The 23,129-nt window shown below is 50.7% G+C and overlaps 2 protein-coding genes across 2 annotated transcripts in view; one reads left to right on the forward strand and one right to left on the reverse strand.

The window, feature by feature from the left end:
* CD52 (CD52 molecule) overlaps positions 1-8,274 on the forward strand; it is a 49,303-nt gene extending 41,029 nt beyond the window's left edge. Inside the window, exons 2-3 of the mRNA XM_025931741.2 lie at positions 6,608-6,720; positions 7,890-8,274. Of these exons, the coding sequence (XP_025787526.2) occupies positions 6,667-6,720; positions 7,890-8,039 (204 nt within the window). The 5' untranslated portion in view covers positions 6,608-6,666 and the 3' untranslated portion in view covers positions 8,040-8,274. The remainder of the gene's footprint in view (positions 1-6,607; positions 6,721-7,889) is intronic.
* A 1,312-nt stretch (positions 8,275-9,586) lies between these two features.
* The window catches only part of CRYBG2 (crystallin beta-gamma domain containing 2), a 29,768-nt gene continuing 16,225 nt past the window's right edge, over positions 9,587-23,129 (reverse strand). Inside the window, exons 8-22 of the mRNA XM_025912583.2 lie at positions 22,754-22,893; positions 21,561-21,687; positions 21,282-21,317; positions 20,795-20,931; positions 20,515-20,641; positions 20,092-20,231; positions 19,868-19,994; positions 19,600-19,632; positions 19,397-19,509; positions 15,659-15,788; positions 14,183-14,322; positions 13,707-13,830; positions 11,433-11,591; positions 9,890-10,049; positions 9,587-9,786 (exon numbers count right to left, since the gene is read on the reverse strand). Of these exons, the coding sequence (XP_025768368.2) occupies positions 9,698-9,786; positions 9,890-10,049; positions 11,433-11,591; positions 13,707-13,830; positions 14,183-14,322; positions 15,659-15,788; positions 19,397-19,509; positions 19,600-19,632; positions 19,868-19,994; positions 20,092-20,231; positions 20,515-20,641; positions 20,795-20,931; positions 21,282-21,317; positions 21,561-21,687; positions 22,754-22,893 (1,782 nt within the window). The 3' untranslated portion in view covers positions 9,587-9,697. The remainder of the gene's footprint in view (positions 9,787-9,889; positions 10,050-11,432; positions 11,592-13,706; positions 13,831-14,182; positions 14,323-15,658; positions 15,789-19,396; positions 19,510-19,599; positions 19,633-19,867; positions 19,995-20,091; positions 20,232-20,514; positions 20,642-20,794; positions 20,932-21,281; positions 21,318-21,560; positions 21,688-22,753; positions 22,894-23,129) is intronic.

The raw sequence follows: 23,129 nt of genomic DNA on the forward strand, positions 1-23,129 counted from the left end.
GCCCGACGCGGGGCTCGAACTCACGGACCGCGAGATCGTGACCTGGCTGAAGTCGGACGCTCAACCGACTGCGCCACCCAGGCGCCCCCACATTCCTGATTTTAAAAAGTTGCTTTCTAGAAACAAAGTTAGGAAAACAAAACAAGAGAGTCTAAGCTCACCTCATAGTTATTTTTTGGACTTAGAATTCACTATCCCTCACCTTGGATGGTTCTGGAAATCTTTCCGAGGTCTCCAGGCTCATATAAGACTTAGGTGTGGGAGGATATTGGAGGCCATTCTGTCTGGCTTCCAAGGATTCCCTCTGGACTTCTGGGGTGGGGGCCACTTGGCCTCTTCTTCATTCCGTCCCGGGGTGGGTGTTCACTATTTGACAACAGATCCTGGACTGACAGGAGGGAGGCCCAGAACAAGGTTGTCTCTGGGTCTATTTTCCCACCTGTAAGATGAGGAAGTAGACCCCAGACTTGGCATTAGATGGTGGTGGAAGTCTCTCTTCTTGAGAATGGACAGAGTCCTCTTTGCTTTTAGATCATTTCCTGAAAGACCCTTATCAATTATGACTCCTTTGGGGTTAAAGAGTTTATTGGGTCCTAGCAGCTGAGGAGGGAAAAGTAAATAATAAAGGAGAGAGAAGTCCTCCGAGTCCATACATTCCTTCTGAATAAAACCCTGGCCATCTCTCCCACCTTCCCCTCTCCCCTACCCATATCAAGGCTGCCTTGAGTCAAGCACCCACCATCTCTAGTTTAGTTTAGCCTGGCGTTTAAAGGGCCTTCAGATTATGAGTTCTGCCCTCCACCCTTCTCAGTGTTCCAGAAACTATCATGCTCTGTCCTGTGTTCAATGAGAACATATACTTTTGCCTTTTTCCCCTGGGAAAACCCACCTTGATCTTTCAAGAACTAGCTCCAGTGTCCCCTCCTCCATGAATACCCCTATTCCTCCCAACCAGAATCACACTATGCATTCTAATAGTCCTGCTGCTGTTACAGCATTTCCTGTTCAGTTTTGTGATTATTACGGTATTTGTCTCCCTCTATGAAGTCCTCACCTGAAGGGACCCTCACTCATTCATCTTGCCTGCCACACGGTAGGTGTCAATAAATTGCCTGAAATGGATGGATAGGCAGATGGGTGGATGGATGGGCGGATTGAGGAAGATTTACCTTAGAGTGCTCTGTGGTGTTATTGGATCACACCCCTCTCTCAGTGGGGATGAAGGATGCAGGACAGACCATATTGTAATATGTGCTGCAGCCCCCTCCCTCTTCCTCCCAAGGCTCAGACTCCAGTGATGGGTAGTTGAGAGCTCCTCCCACTTCCCTCCGGACCCCCCTCCCCCCTGGGGCCTCAAGACTCCTGCTCCCTCCCTTTCCTGGCTTTCTCCCAGGGGTCTCCACTCTCAGTTCTTTTTTCTTTCTTTTTAGCCAGGGTTAGAGGCCCCTAAGGCCCACTCAGGTTTTTCTAAGGCTTGCAACATGAGGCTTAAAACTACAGAAGGGAAGTGAAAGGGGTTTTCTTTTACTACCTGCCATGCAAATACGGCACAAAATAGACAAAGGAAGGGCGAGTGGGTGAGGCTATGGCTGGGCTTGAGTCAACCACTGAGTCCTCTAGGAGGGAGAGGGGCGGGAAATCAAGACTTAAACAGTAACTTCTGGGGAAGCCCCAGAGGTTACATACATGGCTGTGGTATTCAAGTTCAAATGGGGTTGGCTCCACCATTTGCCACGTTGTACAGGTCACTTAATATCTAAGTCTCAGTTTCTTCATCAGAAAATGGGGATATTTATAAAACCTATTGTAGAGCCCCACTGAAAGAATAAAGTAAGAGAATGCATAAAGAATAGAGCACCAGTGCACCTGGGTGGCTCAGTCGGTTAAGTGCCAGACTTCAGCTCAGGTCATGATCTCGTGGTTCGTGGGTTCAAGCCCCACTTCAGGCTCTGTGCTGACAGCTCAGAGCCTGGAGCCTGCTTTGAATTCTTTATCTACCCCTCTCTGCACCCCTCCCCCACTCAAGCTCGCGTGCTCGCTCTCAAAAATAAATAAACATTACAAATAAAAATTAAAAAAAAATAGAATAGAGCACAATCTAAGCAGTTTTGTGATTTATCTCATTCTCCACCCCATGCTGGAACTTCATGGCCATCCCCACCCGGAATCCCTTCTGCTACAGTTTTAGTCACCTGCTTGTCCCTCAACTAGCCCTCCTCCCATCCATCCTAGATTGATACTGTGAAAATTAATAAAGGGAAGCCTCATTAAAATGGGTCGGGAGGCCAGAAGGGGGAGCTCTCATGCCATCTCACTCAAGGCCAATTCCAGGAAGAATTGTCAATTATGGACCCCAACAGAAGAATTGTCAATATGAAAGAACCATGAATTATAGGCCTCAACAGGAAGAGATGTACATTGCATCTCCTACAAGAAGTCAACTACCCCAAGCAACTCAGCCAATGAGAAACTGTCATCACCTTGATCTCATGCTTTTCTCTATTGGACTTTTGTTCAAAACAACTCTACCCAACTTCCTCCTTCTTCATAAAATAGCATTTCTCTCCTTTGCTTGTTGGACTAGCCTATGGTATTTTCTGTAGGTTGCTTGTCCTAAAATGTAATTCTCTAGTATCCCAAATAAACTCATTTTTGCTAGTAGAATAACTGATAGTTTTATTTCAAGGTTGACATTACTTGGTGTCAGAAGTGGGATCCAGAGATGACCCTATCCCCTCCCCACCCCACCCCACCGCCTCAACAACTCTGAGGCTGGTGAGCAAACAGGTGCTAGTACCTACCAGGACCATTGAGCTCACTGCTTTCTCACTGACACTGGAGCTTGCAGGTAACTCTCTGTTGGATTTCAAGCTCCACTCATTATTGTGTTTTAAGCTCTCTAGGCTTTATTCAGGATCTGTTTTAAGGATTTGTCCTTTCTTAGAGTACTTGTTTGGCTTTTGGTTTGACTGCTTTTTGAAACTATTTCCATTGGAACTAGACTGTTTAGGATATATATTTTTTTCCCCTCTAGAAAAACCTGTATCAAATGAGATCCCAGGAACCAAAATGCTTTGAGAATGTGTCCCTCCTTTCTGGCACACCAGCTGGTTTTATGTTTAAAAATTTCAGTCCCTTTTCATGTGCATTTCTAAATAAATGGATCACTTAACCAAAAGTAATTTAGAACATGAATGCTCATTATGGGGAACTTTCGATATCTTCAAACTTACTTTTCTCAAAACTGAATTGAACAACCATGGATCTAAAATTGTCAAAACTGAATGGGATGCCTCTTTTGATGTTTTAAAGCTTCCAAATGTTATCAGGAATCTAAAATCGCCTCTCTGCAAAATACAATTTCTAGACCGAGGCAAAAAATTAAAGACAAAGTGCTTATGAGGCCTTTTCTTTGTTTTTCTTTGTTTCCAGACACATGACCCCTTTAAAGTCAAGTCATCTGAGGATTTAAAAAAAAATAATAAAAAGAAAGTCTTCTGAGGATTCAATAACCCCCAAAAGTCTTCTGTTCCCTGGATGAAGGCTGAATTGTGAGCCATAGTTAAAGAGTTTCCTATGAAACTGACTGAAGACCCTCACAGGATTGTTGAAGAATTACTAGCTATTCAAATTCACCAGACCAGTTTCTCAGATTTGTTGGTGAGGACCAGGCCAAACCTTGGATAAAGCTTACCTGATGGGAACATCATGAACAGGATTTTAAAAAACAAGCCCCTAACTCATGGCAAAATGCTGGAACACTTGCCAAAAAGTTCAACCGAGCAATTGCAATAGTTTTTCCTAAACCTGTCATGGGAACAAAATTCAGGCTTGCACACAAAAATCCGATGAACCTGTTCATGACTGTTATAATTAACTTCAAATTGTTTCCAAAGAAAATTCTGGTCTTCCTTTAGATGTTAGATTCTCTTGGGGAGACCTTCAAATTTATTAATGGGCTAAGCCAGGATCTTTCTCTTTTAGTTAAAAGGACCAGGATGGAATGGGAAACTATGTCTACTCCAGATTTAACTGAGTTGGCAAACCACCTCACTTGTACCCTAGATGAGTCACTTAAAAGAAAGACCATTAAGGGGCGCCTGGGTGGCTCAGTTGGTTAAGTGTCCAACTTCAGCTCAGGTCATGATCTCACAGCTCATGAGTTCGAGCCCCACACAATTGTGCCTCCACCCTCAGGGCCAGTTGAACACGGCACTAATAAACCTCAACTGGCAAAGATTGTAGAAACCCTCCAAATACCTTGGCCTGACACATTGCCATTGTTCCTTCTAAATCTCAGATCCACCCCCTGGATAGTCACAGGACATCCAATGCACTTGGCCCCTGCCTCCTTTGACCCACATTTAATAGAAGGAGATATACCTCAATATTGCAAAGGCCTAATTGCTTCCATTAAAAGTAACCACACTTCGGTAGGGGGCGCTTGGGTGGCCAGTCGGTTAAGGATCCGACTTTGGCTCAGGTCATGATCTCACAGTTCATGAGCCCAGCATCAGGCCCTCCGCTGTCAGCATGGAGCCCACTTTGGATCCTCTGTCCCCCTCTCTTTCTGCACCTTCCCCACTCACTCTCTCAAAAGTAAATAGACATTTAACACACACACACACACACACACACACACACACACACACACACACTGAGGGACGCCTGGGTGGCTCAGTTAAGTGTCTGGCTTTGGCTCAGGTCAGGACCTCACGGTTTGTGAGTTCAAGCCCCGCATCGGGCTCTGTGCTGACAGCTCAGAGCCTGGAGCCTGCTTCGGATTCTGTGTCTCCCCCTCTCTCTGCCCCTCCCATGCGCATGCTCTGTCTCTCTCTCTCTCAATAATAAATAAACGTTAAAAAAATTTAAAACAAAAAACACATTTGAAGTTTTGCTGTTTTGCAAAAAGTTCACCAACTGGAGCTTTATGTTCATACCTGCACTGTATTTTCGCAAATGCACTCAGTTAATTCTTTCAATGGGTTCTTGCAAAGTATTCACTGTTCTGCTTTTGTGGCCAAGTTAAGCAGGCATTTCCAGGACATACGGGACTCAGGGTTTTGCCTCCACAGGGAGAACTTTTCTCCCCTAAGTTGGAATATGTGCCGATATTTTCAGTTGGCTACTCTCAGAGCAAGGGTCCTGGTTTGGAACCACCATACGATTTGGAATTGTAGTGTTACCTTTTTTTTTTTTTTTTTTTAAGTTTATTTCTTTTGAGAGAGAGAGAGAGAGAGAAAGAGAGAGAGAGAGAGAGAGAGAGAGAGAGAGAGAGAGCATGAGTGGGGGAGGGGTGGAGGGAGGGGGAGAGAGAGAGAGAGAGAGAGGATCCCAAACAGGCTCTGTCAGCACAGAGCTCAATGTGGGGCTCGAACTCATGAACCGTGAGATCATGACCTGAGCTGAAATCAAGAGTTGGATGCTTAACTGACTAAGCCACCCAGGCACCCCTGTCGTGTTACTTTTGATTCTATACTTGTTGCCTGTCAAACCTTTGTAAAATAATGTACCCAATAAAGAGATGATCTCCAATACTACATCCTTGATAACTATGGACTCTAGCTGGGAAGTGCCTGAGAATTCTCTTGATTCCCCTCCTTCTCACTCAGATGTGAGTTTCCAGCCTGTACAATTGCCCTTGGATTGGGACATGACACCCAGGAAAGGCACTTCCTGGCACTGAGGGACAAAAGGCCACTGAACTAGGAAAACCTGACTCTTGATCGGAGATGCTTTTCAAGAAAGTTCTTGATCAGAAGAAGGAAATGTGGAAATAAAAGGAAACCTCAGTAAAATGGAGTCAAAGAGGCTAGAAGGGGGAGCTCTCCTGCCATACCACTCAACCTCAATGACAGAAAGAACTGTCCGTTTACAGACCCCAACAGGAAAAGCTGTACACGGCAAACTCCTGAAAGAAACTGACTACCCAGCAACTCAGCCAATGAGAAATCATCATGACTCTGGCACTTTTGTTCAAAACAACCCCTCCCAACTTCCTCCTCCTTCTGTTTTAAATAAAGTTTCTCTCTTTTGCTTATATATCTTCTGGTTTGGGGTGTCACTTGCTTATCCCAAATTGCAATTCTCTGCTCTTCCTGAATAAACCCATTTTTGCTGATCAAAGAAATGTTTTAAGGTCGCAGTACAAACAACCGATCTGCTATTTTCTGTATCCAAATTACAAAATTCTAGGTCTTAAATCCGCTCCCCTCCCCTGCTCCGGTCTTAATTACATTGCATTTAATCCCTGGCAGCTCTTGTGTTAAAAGTCAGAGAGGGACAGTTTCTGGCCCAGGGTCTCAGGGTTGATAGGTGATTAAACCAAGATTCCGTGCCCACTCTGCATGACTCCAGGCCCAGAGCCCTGCTTACTGTCTCCGCAGCTGCTGCATTGTTTTGCCCACCTCCGTCCCCAGACTGGCCTCGGTCCCCATCCAGAACCCACCATCTACAGGGGGCCTTATGAATCTAGGGCCTGGTGTACTCAATCCTGAATTCTGTAAAAAGGAAGCAGCACCCCCACCCCTGGGCCCTCCTTCTTCCCGCTTCTACCCCGCCTCCCCTGCCTCCTGGTTCAAAAGCAGCCAAGCCAAGCAGCCTGCAGACAACCCTGCCTTCATCTCTAAAAGCTGCTACCAAGAGAGCCACCAAGATTCCCCCAAGATGAAGGGCTTCCTCTTCCTCCTACTCACCATCAGTCTCCTGGTTATGATTCAGGTAAGAACAGACCCTGGGAGCCCCTGGCACCACCGCCCAGGATTCTCCAGACCTGCCTGGCATGGGAGGGAGGAAATACAGGCTTCCCAGCACTGAGCCTTCTTGCATGGGAACACAGGCTCCAGCAGGGGAACCGAGGACTCAGGGGCCTGGTCCCAGCATTCCAGCCCTTCTGGCTGGGGTCAGACTGCTTGAGGTCTGTCTCTGGGCAGAATCCTGGACCTGAGGCTGGGGAGCATTCACAGGGCACCAGGCACACTGAGGCACGCAAGGGGGTGTTGTGGGATAAGGGCTGAAGCATCTCTGAGTGAGGAAGGCATCAATCCACGGGGAGCTGGGGAAGTGGCCCTGTTGGGAAGGGGCCAAGACATGTTCAGGTGGAGCCAGATCTGGTCGTGGAGATAGCAGGGATCCCCCCAGGGAGAGAAGCCAGTGTGTCTGGGAATGCAAAGAAGAAGGAAATCTCCTGCTCCAGAAACAGCCGCAGACTCAGACTCAGCTGCTATTCCAGGAGGCAGCTTTCACAGTATCCCATGTGCCCTGAGGGCACTAGTCCCGGTAGGAGACCAGAGCCATCAAGTTCTTGATCAAGAACAGCTTGATCAAGCATCAAGAACAGCTTGATCACCATCAAAAACAGCTTAATCTCCATCAGGAGCAGCTTTAGTTGCAGCCTGATCAAGCACTGAGAACAGTTTGATCAACCATCTGGTGCTTTCCTCCAGCAAGAGGTCACACATTCCCCACCTCCGCACCCACCCACCCGTTGCCAGGTACCTTCTCCCTGCCCGGCCGTGTGACACAGGACCTCAAGACTATATGATGGGCTCATTCAGAAGATGAGGAAACAGGCTCAGAGTCTCAGGCCCTAGCCCAGCTAGTCAGGTCAGGCGCCGAGACCACAGGTTCCCATCCCCCATGCCCTGGAGGAGCTGGTGGCTTAGCGGAGGTGAAAGGAAGGTCCCGTGGTAAGGGGAGGAGGAACCCCCTTTCACCTTGGCTGTGTCATGGCAGGAAGCAACCAACTGTCCTTGCAGGGCCTTGCGGCAGAAGTCGTGGTCATGAGGGACAGAGAATTGAGAACTATGGTATCAGGGTAGGGGAACTAGGTCTCTAGATAACATGAGCTTTGCAAGTGCCCCGAGCTCGTCCTACTTCTTCTTTTGCAGATACAGACCGGAGTCCTGGGAAACACCACCACCGCCGCCACCACCACCAAGAAACCCAAGAGTGCGACCCCGCCCCTCAGCAGCCTGAGCGGCGGCAGTGTCCTTCTCTTCCTGGCCAACATCCTCGTCCAGTTCTTCTACCTCAGCTGAGGTGACATGCCTCAGCCCTAGCCCCGTGCCCCCTGAGACCATCGCTCGGCTGCCACCATCTCTAGCAAGAGAAGCTCCTCCCACCCAGCCCCTGGGAGGGGTTGGTGCCAGAGATGACCAGGTTGTGGGAATTGACAGGTAGTGCCTTGGAGGCATGACCAACACCAGGAGGTACTGATGTGCAGGGGGCAAGTACCACCCAGCTGGAGGTCAATAAAGTTGTCCTGTACTTGGAGTGGGGTCCCGTGTGTGGTCACTGGACGTCACTGGGCCCCAAGAGCCAGGTTGGCGGTAGCACCAAGGACCTTCCCATGCAGGGGAAGGAGGAGAGGTAGCACCAGAGGGCGCTGACCCCAGCGTTCCTGCCTCGAAGTCCCAGTGCCTTGGCCTCTCCCCTTAGGATCCCTGTGCAGGGACATGGCCCAGAGCCTGCCACCCTCACCAACCTCTTTAATTGCACCTGCTTCACCCATCCCTGGGTGTTTGGGCACGATGGTCCCAGAGGAAGCCCCAACCCCATCCCTGGACGTCCCCAGCTGCAAGGGCTCAGCCCCACAGTCACCCTCCTGTCCTCACCGGATACTGGATGTTGGTCCAGCAGGGGTGCTGAGAAGGATGAAGAGGAGGCCGCCCACTTCCTCCCCGCCGACCCCAGGCCGGGAAGGCAGGAAGGACGCACAACTGCTCTAACCACTTCTACCCTCCTGGGTCTGCGGTGGTGGTACTGGGAGCTATGAGGAGGGAAGGGAGACCCAGAGAAGCCCCCAAGGGCCTTGACCGTCTCTGCCTCTTCCTAGAAGACCTTGGCCAAGGGACCGGGAAGTGCTGGCTCAACTGGGTGATGGAGGGGGCTGTTCTTCTAGGTCCTGCCATCTCTGGGCTGGGTTAAGAACTCAGACCCCCTGTCCTAGCTTCTTTGACTGAGAGGCCAGACCTCTAGGCCTTGAGACCGGAGTGGGGGGAAATTAAGAGGAGTGCTGGTGGGCAAGGCGAATGTTGTGTCTCCCACTCACTTCCCTTGCCTGGCCCACTGTGACCCCATCACACTGTCTGCCTCCCTAGAACACTCTCCCTGTACCACCCCCTAGCCTGGCTGACTCCTTCCCATTCTCCACACCTCAGGAAGGAGCATCCCTTCCTCCGAGCGGCCTGCCCTGTGCCCCTAAGTGGTTCAGGTTCCTCCCCGGTGCATCCTTCTACTTCCGTTCTTATCACTCAGTGTATCACCCTACCTGTCAAAATCTGCCACTGGACTGTGAGTTCTCTGAGGGCAGGTACCAAGGGGCTTGGCTCGTGTTTGTGCCCCACAGCTCAGCGCCAGACTGGACTCAGAGCAGGCTCTTGGAACCCATCAGTTGAAGGGGGACAGACAGCTTTAAAGACCACACTCACGGTTAGTCTGGGCCCAGGGCTCCCTCTGGTGGCAGAGGGAGGCCTTACACCTGAGCCCTAGAACCTGAGCTGGGAGAAAAGTAGGGCGAGTACCGGGCAAAGAAGGCAGGTGAACAATTCCGCACCCCAGCCCCAAATATCGAGGTGCACAAAGATGAGGATACCTGGGAGCATATTAGAAAATAGCTTATGTTACAACAACGACAAAAAACCTATAAAAACATTTCATCCCAGGGAAAGCCTCCAGGGCTGGGAGGTGGGGGTGGTCAGAGCACATGGACTGTCCAGATCTGGGACGCCCGGTCCTTGGCCACCTCCCACAGCACTGCGTGGTCCCGGTCATAGCCCCGGCCGCCTGTGGGAAGGGGTAAGAGATGGGGAAGATGGTCAAAGATTGCTGAGGACTCCACTGCCCGCAGCCGCCTCAGGTGCCTTCTCCCGCACACGTGCCCCCTTACCCTTCACATCCAGGATCCGGCCTTCGAACATCTCGCTGCAGATGTGGCCCGATTCGCTGATGCTCCACGTCTGGCGGGGCAGGCGGCTCTCAGCCCACAGTACCACCTTGGAGCCCGTGCTGGGGGGCCCAATCACCTGCAGGCTCATGGTAGGGGCCACCTGAGGCCCCAGCAGGTGATCAGGCACTGTTCCTCCCCACAGGGTCTCCTCCAGCCCGACACCCTTGACACGCCCAGCTTTGAATCCTGGCTCTCGTGGACTGTGACCCTGGGCCAATCTCTTAATTCTTCTGAGTTTTGTTTTCCTTGGGGATGGGAATCCCTGAGTGCTGGCTGTTGTGAGGGTTCGGTGTGAAAGACCATCAAAGGTCTGGAAAAAAAGTAGCTCGTCCAGGAAGACTTTCATGGCTGCCTCCCAACGCACAGGATTTAACATCGGACAAGCTCTCACACACTAATTGACTGTGTGACTTTCAGCTTGTTACTTAACTTCTCTGTGCTCTAGTTTCGTCACCTATGAAATGGAGAGTAAGTAAAAGACGAAACCCCTTCGATGGCCTACAAAGGTGCGCACCGCCGTAACCTTCCCTCCCTCGCCTCGCTCCAGCCAGTGGGGGAAACTTCTAGTCCTGCTGCCAAGCATTTTCCCACCCGAGAGCCTTTCCACTTGTTGCTGCCTCTGCCTGGAACACTCTTCCTTCGCACATCTACACAGATGGCTCCCTCAAATGCCACCCTCTGGGGGAGAGTCGGCCTTGTCACAGCTACCGGTACTCCCTAGTCTCCTCTAGTTACTTTTTTCTCCTGCGCTTCGCATCACCTAAGGCACAGAGATATTTGACTCATTTAAATTGTCTCTGTCTCTCCCCTCCTACGATGTAGGCTTCGGGAGGGCAGGAGTCATTTCCGTCTTCTCACTGCTGTATTCCCGGCCCCTAGAACAGGGCCTAGCACATAGTAGGTGCTCGGGAGATGTTTGTGGAGTGAATCTATCATCATTATTATTATTGTTTAATGTTTATTTATTCTTGAGAGAGAGAGAGAGAGAGCGCGCGCGCGCGTGCACAAGTGGGGGAGGGGCAGAGAGAGAGGGAGATACAGAATCTGAAGCAGGCTCCAGGCTCTGAGCTGTCGGCACAGAGCCCGATGCGGGGCTCGAACTCACGAGCCGTGAGATCGTGACCTGAGCCGAAGTCGGAGGCTTAACCGACTGAGCCACCCAGGCGCCCCATGAATCTGTCATTACTAATAGGACCCAAGTTCTCCCCAGGATATCAGAGCTGGCAGGTCCCTTAGAAGGGTCTGGTTCAACGCTCTCGTTTTACAGATGGGGAACCGAGGCCCAGAGAAGAGCCCAAACTGCCCAGGGAAGCAGCGCCTGCATCCTCTACCTGCCCAGGGTCCTGGCATCTGTGTGTATCTCTCTATCTCTCTGGCCCAAGGGCAGGTCCTGCTTCTGACGGGCAGGCTGGCATTTCCCCTGGAAATGGGCCTTTGAGTGCCTGAGGCTCCGGGGTCCCTGTCCCTGCCCCTCAACTCGTACCTGGTTCTTGAGCAGCCCGTCCTCGTAGTACCAGATGAAGCTGCCTCCCTCTTGGGGCTGGGAGACCACCACACGGCCCGCCTTCATGTCCTCCGCATGGTCCGGCATGGCCAGGAATCCCCTCAGTGCAGTATTCCAGAGGCGGAAATAAGCCCGGCGCTGGTGAGCAGGGGAGGTTGAGTGAGGGACCCCTGGGCAGGGATGCTCCCACCTGGGCCCCCGACACCCTCAACTCTGGACCCGCCAGGATCCCAAGCTCCTAAGCCCTCCTCCATGCCCTGAACCCTTCCTGGGCCCTGCTTCTAAGCCACCCTTTCTTTCACACCCATGCACCGGGGGGCACATCCGTGGTGCACACCCACGGCCACACGGCTCCGCGTCCACAAACACCCACAGCCATGTGCAGAGGGACGCACTGGCAGCAACACCCAAGGTCCACACGGTTGCACAGAAGTTTGTGGCAGATACAAACACACGGATACACACAGCTGTGCAAACACGCTTCCTAAGTGATGTGCAGGCCCCTCCCCCGGCCTACCCCACACCCCATGTTTGCTAAAAGGATGGATGTATGCAGGAATACAGACACACACACACACACACACACACACACACACACACACACGTCCATGCTGAAGAAGTACCATGGTGGGGAGGGCATCCAGCTGTCACACATCAGACCAGGCTCTGCCACAAATCGGCCGGCAGCCTTGAATAGTGGTGATGGTAATAACAGAAGAATCATACCTAACGTGTGTGGAATGCCTACCCACGCAAGTACTATCCTGCGGGCTTTATAAACACTGTCTGTCTTTAGTCCTCCAGAAAATTCCATCATATAGGTCATCCTCATTTTATTTTATTTTAAAAAATTTAATGTTTTATTTATTCTTGAGAGAGAGAAACACAGAGCATGAGCGAGGGAGGGGCAGAGAGAAAGGGAGACACAGAATCCAAAGCAGGCTCCAGGCTCTGAGCTGTCAGCACAGAGCCCGACACGGGGCTTGAACTCACAAGTGGTGAGATCATGACCTGAGCCGAAATCAGACGCTTAACTGACTAAGCCACCCAGGCACCCCCTCATTTTATTTTATTCAACAGATTTTATTTTTTTAGTTTTTTGGTAAGTAATCTCTACACCCAACATGGGGCTCAAACTCACGACCCCGAGATCAAGAGTCATGTGCTCTACCAACTGAGCCAGCCAGGCACCCCTATGTTATCCCTCTTTTAAAGATGAAGAAATTGAGGGGCGCCTGGGTGGCTCAGCTGGTTAAGCATCCGACTTCGGCTCAGGTCATGATCTCACAGTTCGTGAGTTTAATCCTCGCGTCGGGCTCTGTGCTGACAGCTCAGAGCCTGGAGCCTGCTTCAGATTCTGTGTCTCCCTCTCTCCCTGCCCCTCCCCTGCTTGCACTCTGTCTCTCTCTTTCTCAAAAATAAATAAACATTAAGAAATTCTTTTTTAACATTTAAAGATGAGGACAGTGAGGTCCATGGAGGTACAGTACTTGCCCAAGATTACAGAGCGAATCCTTGTTCCCTTCTGTGGACCTTTATTTCCCCAACTGTAAATGTGAGGGCCGGAGATAACCTCCAAGGTTTCTTCTAGAAATGATGCCCTAAGAGTGTGAATACAAGGGCCACACAAATACCCTCATACTGTCTCAACAGTGTCACAAAAACAGGCACGTGTGGTCATATACACACCTCACACCCAACCGTGTCACCTGCGAAGCACAGACACGTGGATACAAATGATATCACGGCCACAGAAATATCCTCAGACAGGCATGTGTGCGCGCCCGCACACACACACACACACACACACACACACACACACACACCACGGCCATGCCTCCACCTCAATGCACATGCACATAAATGAGAAACAGGTCCAGACACGTGCTCACAGACAGAGAAACTCAGGAGTGGATAGTGTCTCCCAGAGTGAGGCCTGCTTATTATTTCTGGTTGGTACGTGAGATGATTTTTCACCCTAAGTGGATGAACTTATTGCTAAAAATTCAACGGTACTGTGTTTATTATCATGTCAATTAAAGAAAAATCATACATACACATCAAACCCATGATTTTATGGTTATCAGCCCTTAGGATAAGGACAAAGTGTAAAAAACAAGTGAGCTGGTTTAGAGAAAAGTGTTAAGTAGATAATGGTTCAAGAGGAATGACGACATGGCAAAACTGTGACAAAAATACACAAAGGCTGAGTTTGGGAAATATGGGAAACACACAACCCGACATGCTACCCACCTGCTTGATGGGGTAGAGGGAACCCACCCTCTGCGTCCCGCTGTAAGTCAGCCAGTTGGTGATCTCACAGCTGCCCACCAGCCACTGGCGTCCCCGGAAGTCACTGTGCTCACACAGCACCCAGCTGGGTCCAGCAGGTGCCAGAGATGCAGAGAGGAAGACAGACAGACACACAGACAGAGGAGGAGGCACAGATGAGAGAACATTCTCCATCTCCTTTTCTCTCATGCTGAGACTTCTCTGCCTGGTGTTAGGGTCCCGAGGGAGGAGAGGGAGGCTGGGAAGTGGCAGTTTGCAGAGCAGAGGAGGGTCCTGGAGAACATGGGCTGGGGTCCAAGACCCTCCTTAGCTTGAACCTTTCCCTCCCTCCTGGATGGGGGTGGGGAGTGGAGGGGAGGTGGGAAGGGGCAAGAGGCCAGAGACCTAGCCCTCGCTCCCTAGCAGCCCCCGCCCTTATGCCCCCCCAACACACTCACACGCCCCCCCTGATCCGCACGGACAGCACGTGGTTGTTGAAGCCCTCGGCTTGCAGGCTGCGGACCTCCCTGTCCAGCTCGATCTCCTTCCCTTCAAAACACTCCAGTCCATACAGAAAAATGGAGGGCTCTGAAAAGTGCTGGGGCCAGGGGTATGGAGAAGGGGTGAGGCTGAGAGAGCCCCGGCGCCAGACTCAGCCCCCAATTCCAGATACTCCGATTCCCAGATCAGTATTTCAGGCCCTCTTCCCTCCTGAGGTCTGCCTCACAGGGTCCTGGGCTCCTGGACACCCCCAGCTCGGTGTCCCCCAGATTCTCAGATGCAGCATGTACCAGACTGGGCCCCCTACTGTCCCCTCAAACCTCCCCCTAGTGCCAGTCCATGGTACTTCTAAGAACAGTAATAATAATAATATGGGTAATTATAGCAGTTCTCACGTATTCGGGGCTTACCACACACCAGATTCTGTGCTAAGTGTTTTACCTGACCTCGTTATAACTTCTCAACAACCTTATAAGGTAGGTGTTCTGATTATCCCTGCTTAACAGAGGGGAAACTGAGTCTGGAGGAGATTAAACCACTTGCTCAAATCCCTCGAGCTGGGCTTCAGAATCCGGTCTGTCTGCATTCAGAGCCCAGCACATAGTTTGTAAAGCTTGGACTCAGCAGCGGGGCTGCCTCTGGGAGAACCTGGCTCTGCTTGTTACCAGCTGTGTGACCTGGGGCAAGTCGCATGACCTCTCTGTGCCTCAGTTTCACATGTGGAAAAGGGAGCGGATGGTAGTAACAAACCTCTTCGGGCTTTGGTGAGGACTAAACATCTTAGTGCATGGAAGCCTTTGAAACACTGCCCAGAGCCTGGTAGGGGCTCAGTGGTCAGCTGTCTGCTGTGCTCTAACAGCGGGCCCACCCGGTCCTATAGACTCTGACTCCTTAACATGGCCTGTGTCACTTCCCTCCGTCTCCTCCCTGGCGCAGGACATCATCGTTTATTCTGGCTTACTGTAGCAGCAACCCCACTGGCTTGTCCCACCCTTCTGTCCTCCACCGCGCAGCAGAGATGGCTCTCTTTTCCACTCCTTCCCGCACAGAAGCCCCACCTCAGCAGTCTGGCTGTCGTCCCCTGCCCACCCCAGAGGCGCTAGTCCCTACTGTCCCCATACCACCTCTACATCTGGACACACCACTCTGCATTGTAATCTTCATGTCAGTGTGGTCATGGGTTCCTTGACATCAGGGCTGTGTCTGGTTTGTGTCAGTGTCCCCAAGACCTGTCACAGTGGGTGCTCAATAAATCTCTAGTAAGTGGAACTGACTTTGAAGCCATGGGGTCAGGGGAAGCTGGGGTCGTTCTGAGGAAGACTGGATTCAAGCCCCAGCAGCCGAGCTGACAGTGAGGACAGACTCGGCGCCCACACTCCCCCAGCAGCATCCCCTGCCTCAGCGGTTGCCCGGAACTGGACAAGGGTACTCACCAGGGGTACCTTCTGGAGAGAGCCCAGGGCTCCGGAGGCTAGGCAGCCCATGGCCGTGAGAGTGGGAAACTCGCCCTCGGAGAGAATGTGCTGGTCACCTTCAAAGTTTTTCTCATCAAACAGGATCCAGCTAGGGAAGGGGAAGAGTAGGAGGGCATAAGTAGGTATTTGAGCCTGCCCTGTCCTGTGCTTGGCCTTCCCAGACCCTCTGAGATGCAGCAGAGTGGATGCAGACTTGATTGTCACCACCCCCCGCCACCCCTCGTCTATGGGAGGTCAAGGATGAACAGGCCCTGAGCAGCAGAGACTGAGGTCAAGACTTAAGAACTGACTGGATGAAATCCTACTGCCCCTATGGAGGGAAATTCGGCAACATCGAGCAGAACTCTAGTCACAATTACTCGCAATCCCATTTCATGGAATCTCAAAACCTCCTTCAAAAACAGGAAATGGCACACGCACAAGGCTTTTCATACAGCACTGTCTGCAAGGACAAAGAGTGGAAGCAGCCTGAGTGTCCATCAGTGGGGGATAGTTGAATCAACTAAGAGTGTCGAGTATAATAATACAGCAGTAAAAAGGAATGAGAAAGAGCTCTTAAGGGGATGTAAAGTGATCTCCAAACTGTTAGGGAAAAAAGGTGCAGAACAGCGTTTATAGTATGCTTCCCTTAAAAAAAAAAAATTGAGATAAAATTCGCATACCATAAAATTCACTCTGTACGATTCAGTGGTCCTCAGTATACTCACCAGGTTGTACTATGCTTCTTTTTGTGTAAGAAAATGAGGGAGAAGGGCAACAAATATATTTGGCTTCTATAGTTAGATGCAAATTTATGTAAGAGAGTATATTTGCTTATATTTTCATTAAAAAGATCAATAGATGAATTAACTAAACACTAAAAATAAAAATAAAAAGATTACCTATGGGGAAGGAGGGGGGGAAAGATCGCAGGGATAGAGATAGATCTTATTGACTGACTTGGCTTTGGAACTGTTCTGGACTGAATGTCTCTCCAAAATTCACATGTTGAAGCCCTAACCTCAAAAACGATGGCCTTTGGAAGGTTCACATGAGGTCAGGAGGGTGGCACCCCATGATGGGAACAGTGTCCCTATAAGAGGAGGAAGTGCTGTCTCCACTAGGTGAGGACACAGGAAGAAGGCTGCTATCTACCAGCCAGGAAGCAAGCCCTCACAGGAGAGCCAAATGAACCTGCACCTTGACTTTGAACTTCCCAGCCTCCAGAACTGTGATAAAACAAATTCCTGTTGTCCAAACACACCCCCCATCCCCAGTCTATGATATTTTGTTAGCAGCCCAAGCTAAGACAGGGATATTGTAAATGCTTTATGTAATGCAAAAACAATTAGGGGTGCCTGGGTGGCTCAGTCGGTTGAACTTCTGACTCTTGGTTTCAGCTCAGGTGATGATCCCAGGGTCATGGGATCGAACCCCATGTCGGCTACACACTAAGCATGGAGCCTGCTTAAAATACTCTCTCTCTCTCTCTCTCTCTCTCTCTCTCTCTCCCTGTGCCCCTCTCCCCCACTTGTGCATGCTCTCTCTCTAAAAAAAATAAACAAATAAAAATGAAAAGTATTCTTAAAAATTTAAATAAATTAAATAAAACAAATGAACCTAACTGTATATCAGGTTGGTGGCATAACCACACACACAAAAGTATTATTTCAAATGTCTTAAAAATGATATTTTGAACTGTTCATACCAAAAGGGATTTTAGTGAATGTCCCGAGGACAAAAAGAACCATGGAGAAGCCTCAAACAGCATTCACTGCTTTATGCTGTTAGTAGTAATTTAGTATTATAGTTTTGAAACACCCAGCTTCCATCTAAATACCACTGGAATCAGAGTCCCTTGGTACATAACTGATTCCAAGTTTAGGGGGAAAATGTACAAAGTGATCCTAGAGCATCTTATTGTACCAGAAAAACAAGGAAATCACAAAAAACTATTGGAGTCATCTCAGAAGCAGGCAATTTGAAGGGGCTCCCATTTGCCAAAGATAGAATGATTAGAGCACATAAATGCACTAAGACATTTCAATTGCATATAAATTCATGCATTCGTAACACTTAAAAAAAAATACTTCATTACTCAGCTCTCGAGGTTGCTAGGGCACCAGTTCAGAAATTATCCTGAAAATTGATCAAGAGAATTGATCCTTGGAAAAGGAGCAAACTGCCTTTTTTGTATAAACTATTTCAGGTAAGCAAATCGTTGAAAAGGAAAGTTCTTTTTTATGGAAGTATTCCAGATAACATCTATAGAAGGAATACCCCAAATCTTAAAAACATCATTTTGTAACCTCTAAAGAAATAGTGAGTCTAGGCAAATATCATCAGTGGATGCTAAAACCATTAGGTGAGAGATAAATTGCAGATCTTATAAAGTAGGCATCTTGATATCATTAAAGGCGGGACAGCCAGACCTGTGCATAAGGTAATGTAGTAAGAAGTACAGGGTACCACCTACATAGATTTCTTGCCCAGAAAACACCCTGAATCTCATCAAGCCTTCAGATCTACCAGTTTACAGGAAATATGGGGCACAAAGGAAAAAAAAGACACCACAAGGAAGCAATGAGCCAAATACAGAAGATGGGAAACTTACAGGGCAAATTACTGGGTTTCTTTAATTTTTTTTTTAACGTTTTATTTATTTTTAAGACAGAGAGAGACAGAGCATGAACGGGGGAGGGGCAGAGAGAGAGGGAGACACAGAATCAGAAGCAGGCTCCAGGCTCTGAGCTATCAGCCCAGAGCCCGACGCGGGGCTCGAACTCACGGACCGCGAGATCGTGACCTGAGCTGAAGTCGGCCGCTTAACCGCCTGAGCCACCCAGGCGCCCCTACTGGGTTTCTTTAAACAAACAAATGGTATAAAACAAAGGGAAGGAAGGGGAACTACTCTAAATTAAAGACCAATTGACCAAAAGCAATGTGTGGACCTTGTTTGGATTCTGAGAAAAACAAACCAATTTCACAAAGGCATTTTTTGAGACAATGGGAGAAATTTGAACATAGACTGGGTACTAGGTAATATTAACAAGTTATTTATTTTAGAAGATGTGATAATAAACTGTGGCTATGTGGGTTGGGAGGGTTTCTTTCTTATTAGAGATATATATTGAAGTGTTTACCTGTGAAACTTTATGTTTGGTTGGGGATTTTTTTTTTTTTTTTTTTTGGTCTATTTATTTGTTTTGACAGAGAGAGAGAGCGAGCACAAGCAAGGAAAGGGCAGAGAGAGGGAGAGGATCCCAAGCAGGCTCGGAGCTGACAGCCCAGTGCCCAGAGCCCGATGAGGGGCTCGAACACACAAACTGTGAGATCGTGACCTGAGATGAAACCAAGAGTTGGATGGTTAACCAACTGAGCCACCCAGGCGCCCCAAGGGTTGGGGATTTTAAATCCTCCACTAAAAAGAAAAGAAAAGAAAAGAGAAAAGAAAAAAAAAGAAAAGAAAAGGCAGAGAGATACATGAAACAAGATTGGGGTTCTTTATATTATACCATCAGGTTTTAGGTTTTCCATTAAAACTTTATTTTACTTTGTTTGTGTTAAGATTGAATGCTTTGGGACACAATAGCTAATCTCAAGGAAGCCCAAGGAAAGAAATCATTTGAAAGACCTTCCTGCAGCCCAGATCTCCAAACTGAGTTAAGCACTTCTGGGCAGGTGCGCCCCACTCCCCCCAACCCCCCACGTCCTCACCTGCCGCCGTGGACACGGCAGGACTGGGGCTGGAAGGAGGCAGGCAGAGAGGTCTGGTCATCTTCGAAGGAGATGTGGTCGCCCAGGAAGTTGGGGCCGGAGAAAAACTGAATCTGGAGGTAGAGACAGAAAGAGATGAGAATGGAGGGCGATGCAGTGGGAGAGAATGGGGAAAAGGAGACAGACCCCCACAGGCTCCTTACCTTTGAGACAAAGTGCAGATTGTGCTCCCCGACCTGCAGGGAGGGCCCAAAGTTTCGAGACTCAAGGAGAGTGCCAGACTCTAGCCTCAGCTTCCCTACCCTTTCCACAGCACTCCCGCTTCTCAGGCAGGCATTAGCTCCGCCCCTTCCCAGAGGCCCCGCCCCACGCGCGCCGAGCCGGCTTCTTCCAGTCCCGCCCCCACCGCGGGGGCACCTCCCAGGCACTAAGCCCCTCCCTCATGGCCCCGCCCCCACCGCCGGCACGCACCTGCAGGACTGGCTGCAGCGAGGCGAGGGCGCTGTTGCCCGCTCCCCAGTCATCGCAGTTGCGGTACACGCCCTTCTCCAGGACGTACTGCTCCCCGGAGAAGCCCACCTTCTCATAGGCCACCCACCTGCAGGAAGGACGGGGCGCGGGTCAGCAGGGCGAAGCCGGCTTCTCCGCTGGAGCCGCTCCAGACCCGCCTAGCTCCCGGAGCCAGGGTCACTCACACGCCGCTGAGCACGTGGATGGCCTGCGTGTGGGGGCCGTGTCGCGCCAGCTCCACGTCCGGCAATGCCTCGCTCACCTCCACGCCGTGCCCTTCGAAGTCCATGGCCTCAAACAGCACCACGGCCGGGTTCCCGAAGTCCTGGGCCCCAGGGATAGTCAGGTTTCTCCTACCCACCCACGGAAACCCCAAGGAGTGCCCAGGCCCCGCGGACGCAGCCCACCAGGGGACTTTGGAATGAGGCGATCAGTGAGTGTGGCCCCGGGAAAGGCAGCAGGCCGGAGAGAAGCTAGACCTCAGGGAACACTTCCAGCTGCTCTGGAGAACAGGGAAAGAGAGCACAAACTCTTCGCTCAACAGATTGTACTGGGGGGAGTCCGCCTGTACCCACAGGCAGAGGGATGGCCCAGTTGCTCCTGCTTACCGTCCGGATGACCCTCAGGGAGGTCAGCACCTCGTCATAGCCTCCCCAGTGTGACCAATCAGGATATTCCCCTTCCTCCAGCAGATACTGGTGGCCCCGGAAGCCTGCTTTCTGGTAGCCCACCCAGCTGGGGAAAGGCAGAGGCAGACAGGGTCAGGGAAGGACCTCGGGTGGGTTAAGACAGCTGCCCCCACCCCTAGGCAGCCCGGGGCATTCCCCATCTCTGAGGGTAGAGGCCAGAAGGGAGGATGAAGTAGAAGGAAAGGTTCTGAGTCCTCACCAGCCCCCAAGAACTCGCAGGGACCCCACGGAGGCCAGGTGGGGGCTCTGGCTGTCCTCTGGCTGCTGAAGGTTGTAGATGTCTCTGCTTACTTCCCAGCTCTGGCCCTGAAAGCCTGTGGCCTCATAAACCACAACCTGGCAGAAAGGGTGGTGGGAGGGTTGTGGGGAGGCATCTGGACCCAAATACACTCAGCCAGCCCAGATGGCTCTGCCCAGCGTCAGCCCAGAGCTAAGTCCTCCTACTCTCTCACTGAGCTCCATTCCCTTAGGTAACTCCTGCCTCTTCTCTGACCTCTGACCTGGTCCTTACACATCAGAAGCCATCTCCCAGTGAGCTCATAGGATTCCACCCTTCCAGACCCAGCTTCTCAGCTTCTGTTTCCCAGCATTCTCCTCTCCTGTCTTCCACTTCAGCCTATGAGAGCCATACAAATACACACAACCCACCCAAAGGCCCTCCTTGACCCTGCAGCCCAGACTCTTACCTTGGGCTCCCCTGGCTTCTCCACATTTGGGCAGCCCTGCAGAGGAGACAGAGCTGAGACACCAGCCCAGAGATAGAGGAAGACAGATGGGGCTGGTGACTCAGGAATTACTTGATCCTGAGACCCCCCCTAAAAATGGCCAACCCCGTGACTTCCCTCTCCCCCATCCCTTGGGTTAATTCCCCCTGTCCTCAGCCCCCATTCCCAGAAGCAGCTCCCAGGCCCTGCTTCTTCCCCCAGGCTCCAGGACTAGGTAACTTGGGACCACCTGCCCCTTACCAATCTCATGGGCTTTAAGGAGCCCACACTGGGGTCTGATGTACCCCAGGCCTCCGAGGTGGAGTATTCTCCAGGCTCCAGGATGTAGGGAGTGCCTTCAAAGAAGGGTTTAGGGTACAGCAGCCACCTGGTGGGGGGGAGGCAGAGAGGCGGCTGTATCCCAGATACCCAGGGACACAGACTGGTGGATGGGGGGGAAGGCTTAGAGGGAAGAAGTTTTAGGAGAAGAGGCCCCCCAGCAAGGGGATGCTGGGGGATATTTCAGGCCCCCATAATCTTTTTTTTTTTTATTTTTTTAAATGTTTATTTATTTTTGAAAGACAGAGACAGAGACAGAGCACGGTGGAGGGGAGGGGCAGAGACAGACAGAAACACAGAATCTGAAGCAGGCTCTAGGCTCCAAGCTGTCAGCACAGAGTCTGAAGCAGGGCTCAAACTCATGGACCAAGAGATCATGGCCTGAGCCGAAGTCAGATGCTTAACCGACTGAGCCACCCAGGCACCCCAGGCCCCCATAATCTCTTGCAGTAACCACTCCATCAGTCCCCCTTCCTCTGGCCTGGCACTCTCTAATTTCATGCAGCAGCTGGAGAGTTCTCTCCTGCACACATACCCACTTAGGGACCCCAAGTAGTTCCCCGTTAGCCCACAATACAGCCCAGATGCACAGAGGCCCTTTGATCTGTCTCCCTGCCTTCTTCCTGGGCCTCACATCTCCCCACTTGCTGCCTTCTTGGGCCAGCCTGAACTTTCGAGGCTTAGATCTCTCACCTCTGGGCCTTTGCGGGTGTTGTTCCCTCTGCTAGATATACTCTTCCCCATTCAATTAACAAATATTTAGGGGCATCAACCCTGTGCTGGCCTCTGCTTCAGGCATCAGGGATACAGCAGTGAACAAAATATACAAAAGCCCTTCGTGCCCTGCTCTCACTGTGCTGAGATTCTTCTGGGGCCAATTCACCCCAGCTGAGGTGCTTCCTCCTCCAAGAAGGCTTCTCTGACTTCAGGTGCTCTTCTCTGGTTTGGTGCTTTTCTATGCTCCCCCATCCCAGAACTCTGCCACTGTCTTCTTACTCGACTGTTGCCTCCAGTAGACTAAGCACTTCTTGAGGGCAAGAGCTGTGTCCTATCACCTCTATGTCCCCAGCACAATGAATGCCAAATGAAGGGATTCCAGAATAGCCCAGACTCACAGTCCTGCAGAGACAGTGGCAGATGCCACCCGTAGGGGCCTCTCCAGGCCCTGGGGGTCCTCCAAGGCATCCGTTAGCTTCACTTGCTCCCCCTTGAGGCTCTCTTCAGAGTACAAGATGATCTCTGGGGTAATGTAGTCCTGCAGAAGGAGAGAGGTGGAAAAGGAAGAGTAAAACAGAACCCCTCAGAGACTACCTCCCCACCAGTATCTGCTTCCCCAAGTCTGTCCAGCCCAGGCCCCAGGGAACTTCTAGGAAACCTCTGTGGCCATCTCCGCAGAAGCCAGGAGGGTGACTGGGGTGTTCTCTGCAAGGTCGGCCACACAAGCCTGAGACCAAAGCCCTTTCTTTGGCGCTGGGCCTTTGGTACCGGTTA

This window comes from Puma concolor, chromosome C1 (assembly GCF_028749965.1).
Source record: "Puma concolor isolate L17-30 chromosome C1, mPumCon1.1.hap2, whole genome shotgun sequence".
NCBI lineage: Eukaryota > Metazoa > Chordata > Mammalia > Carnivora > Felidae > Puma > Puma concolor.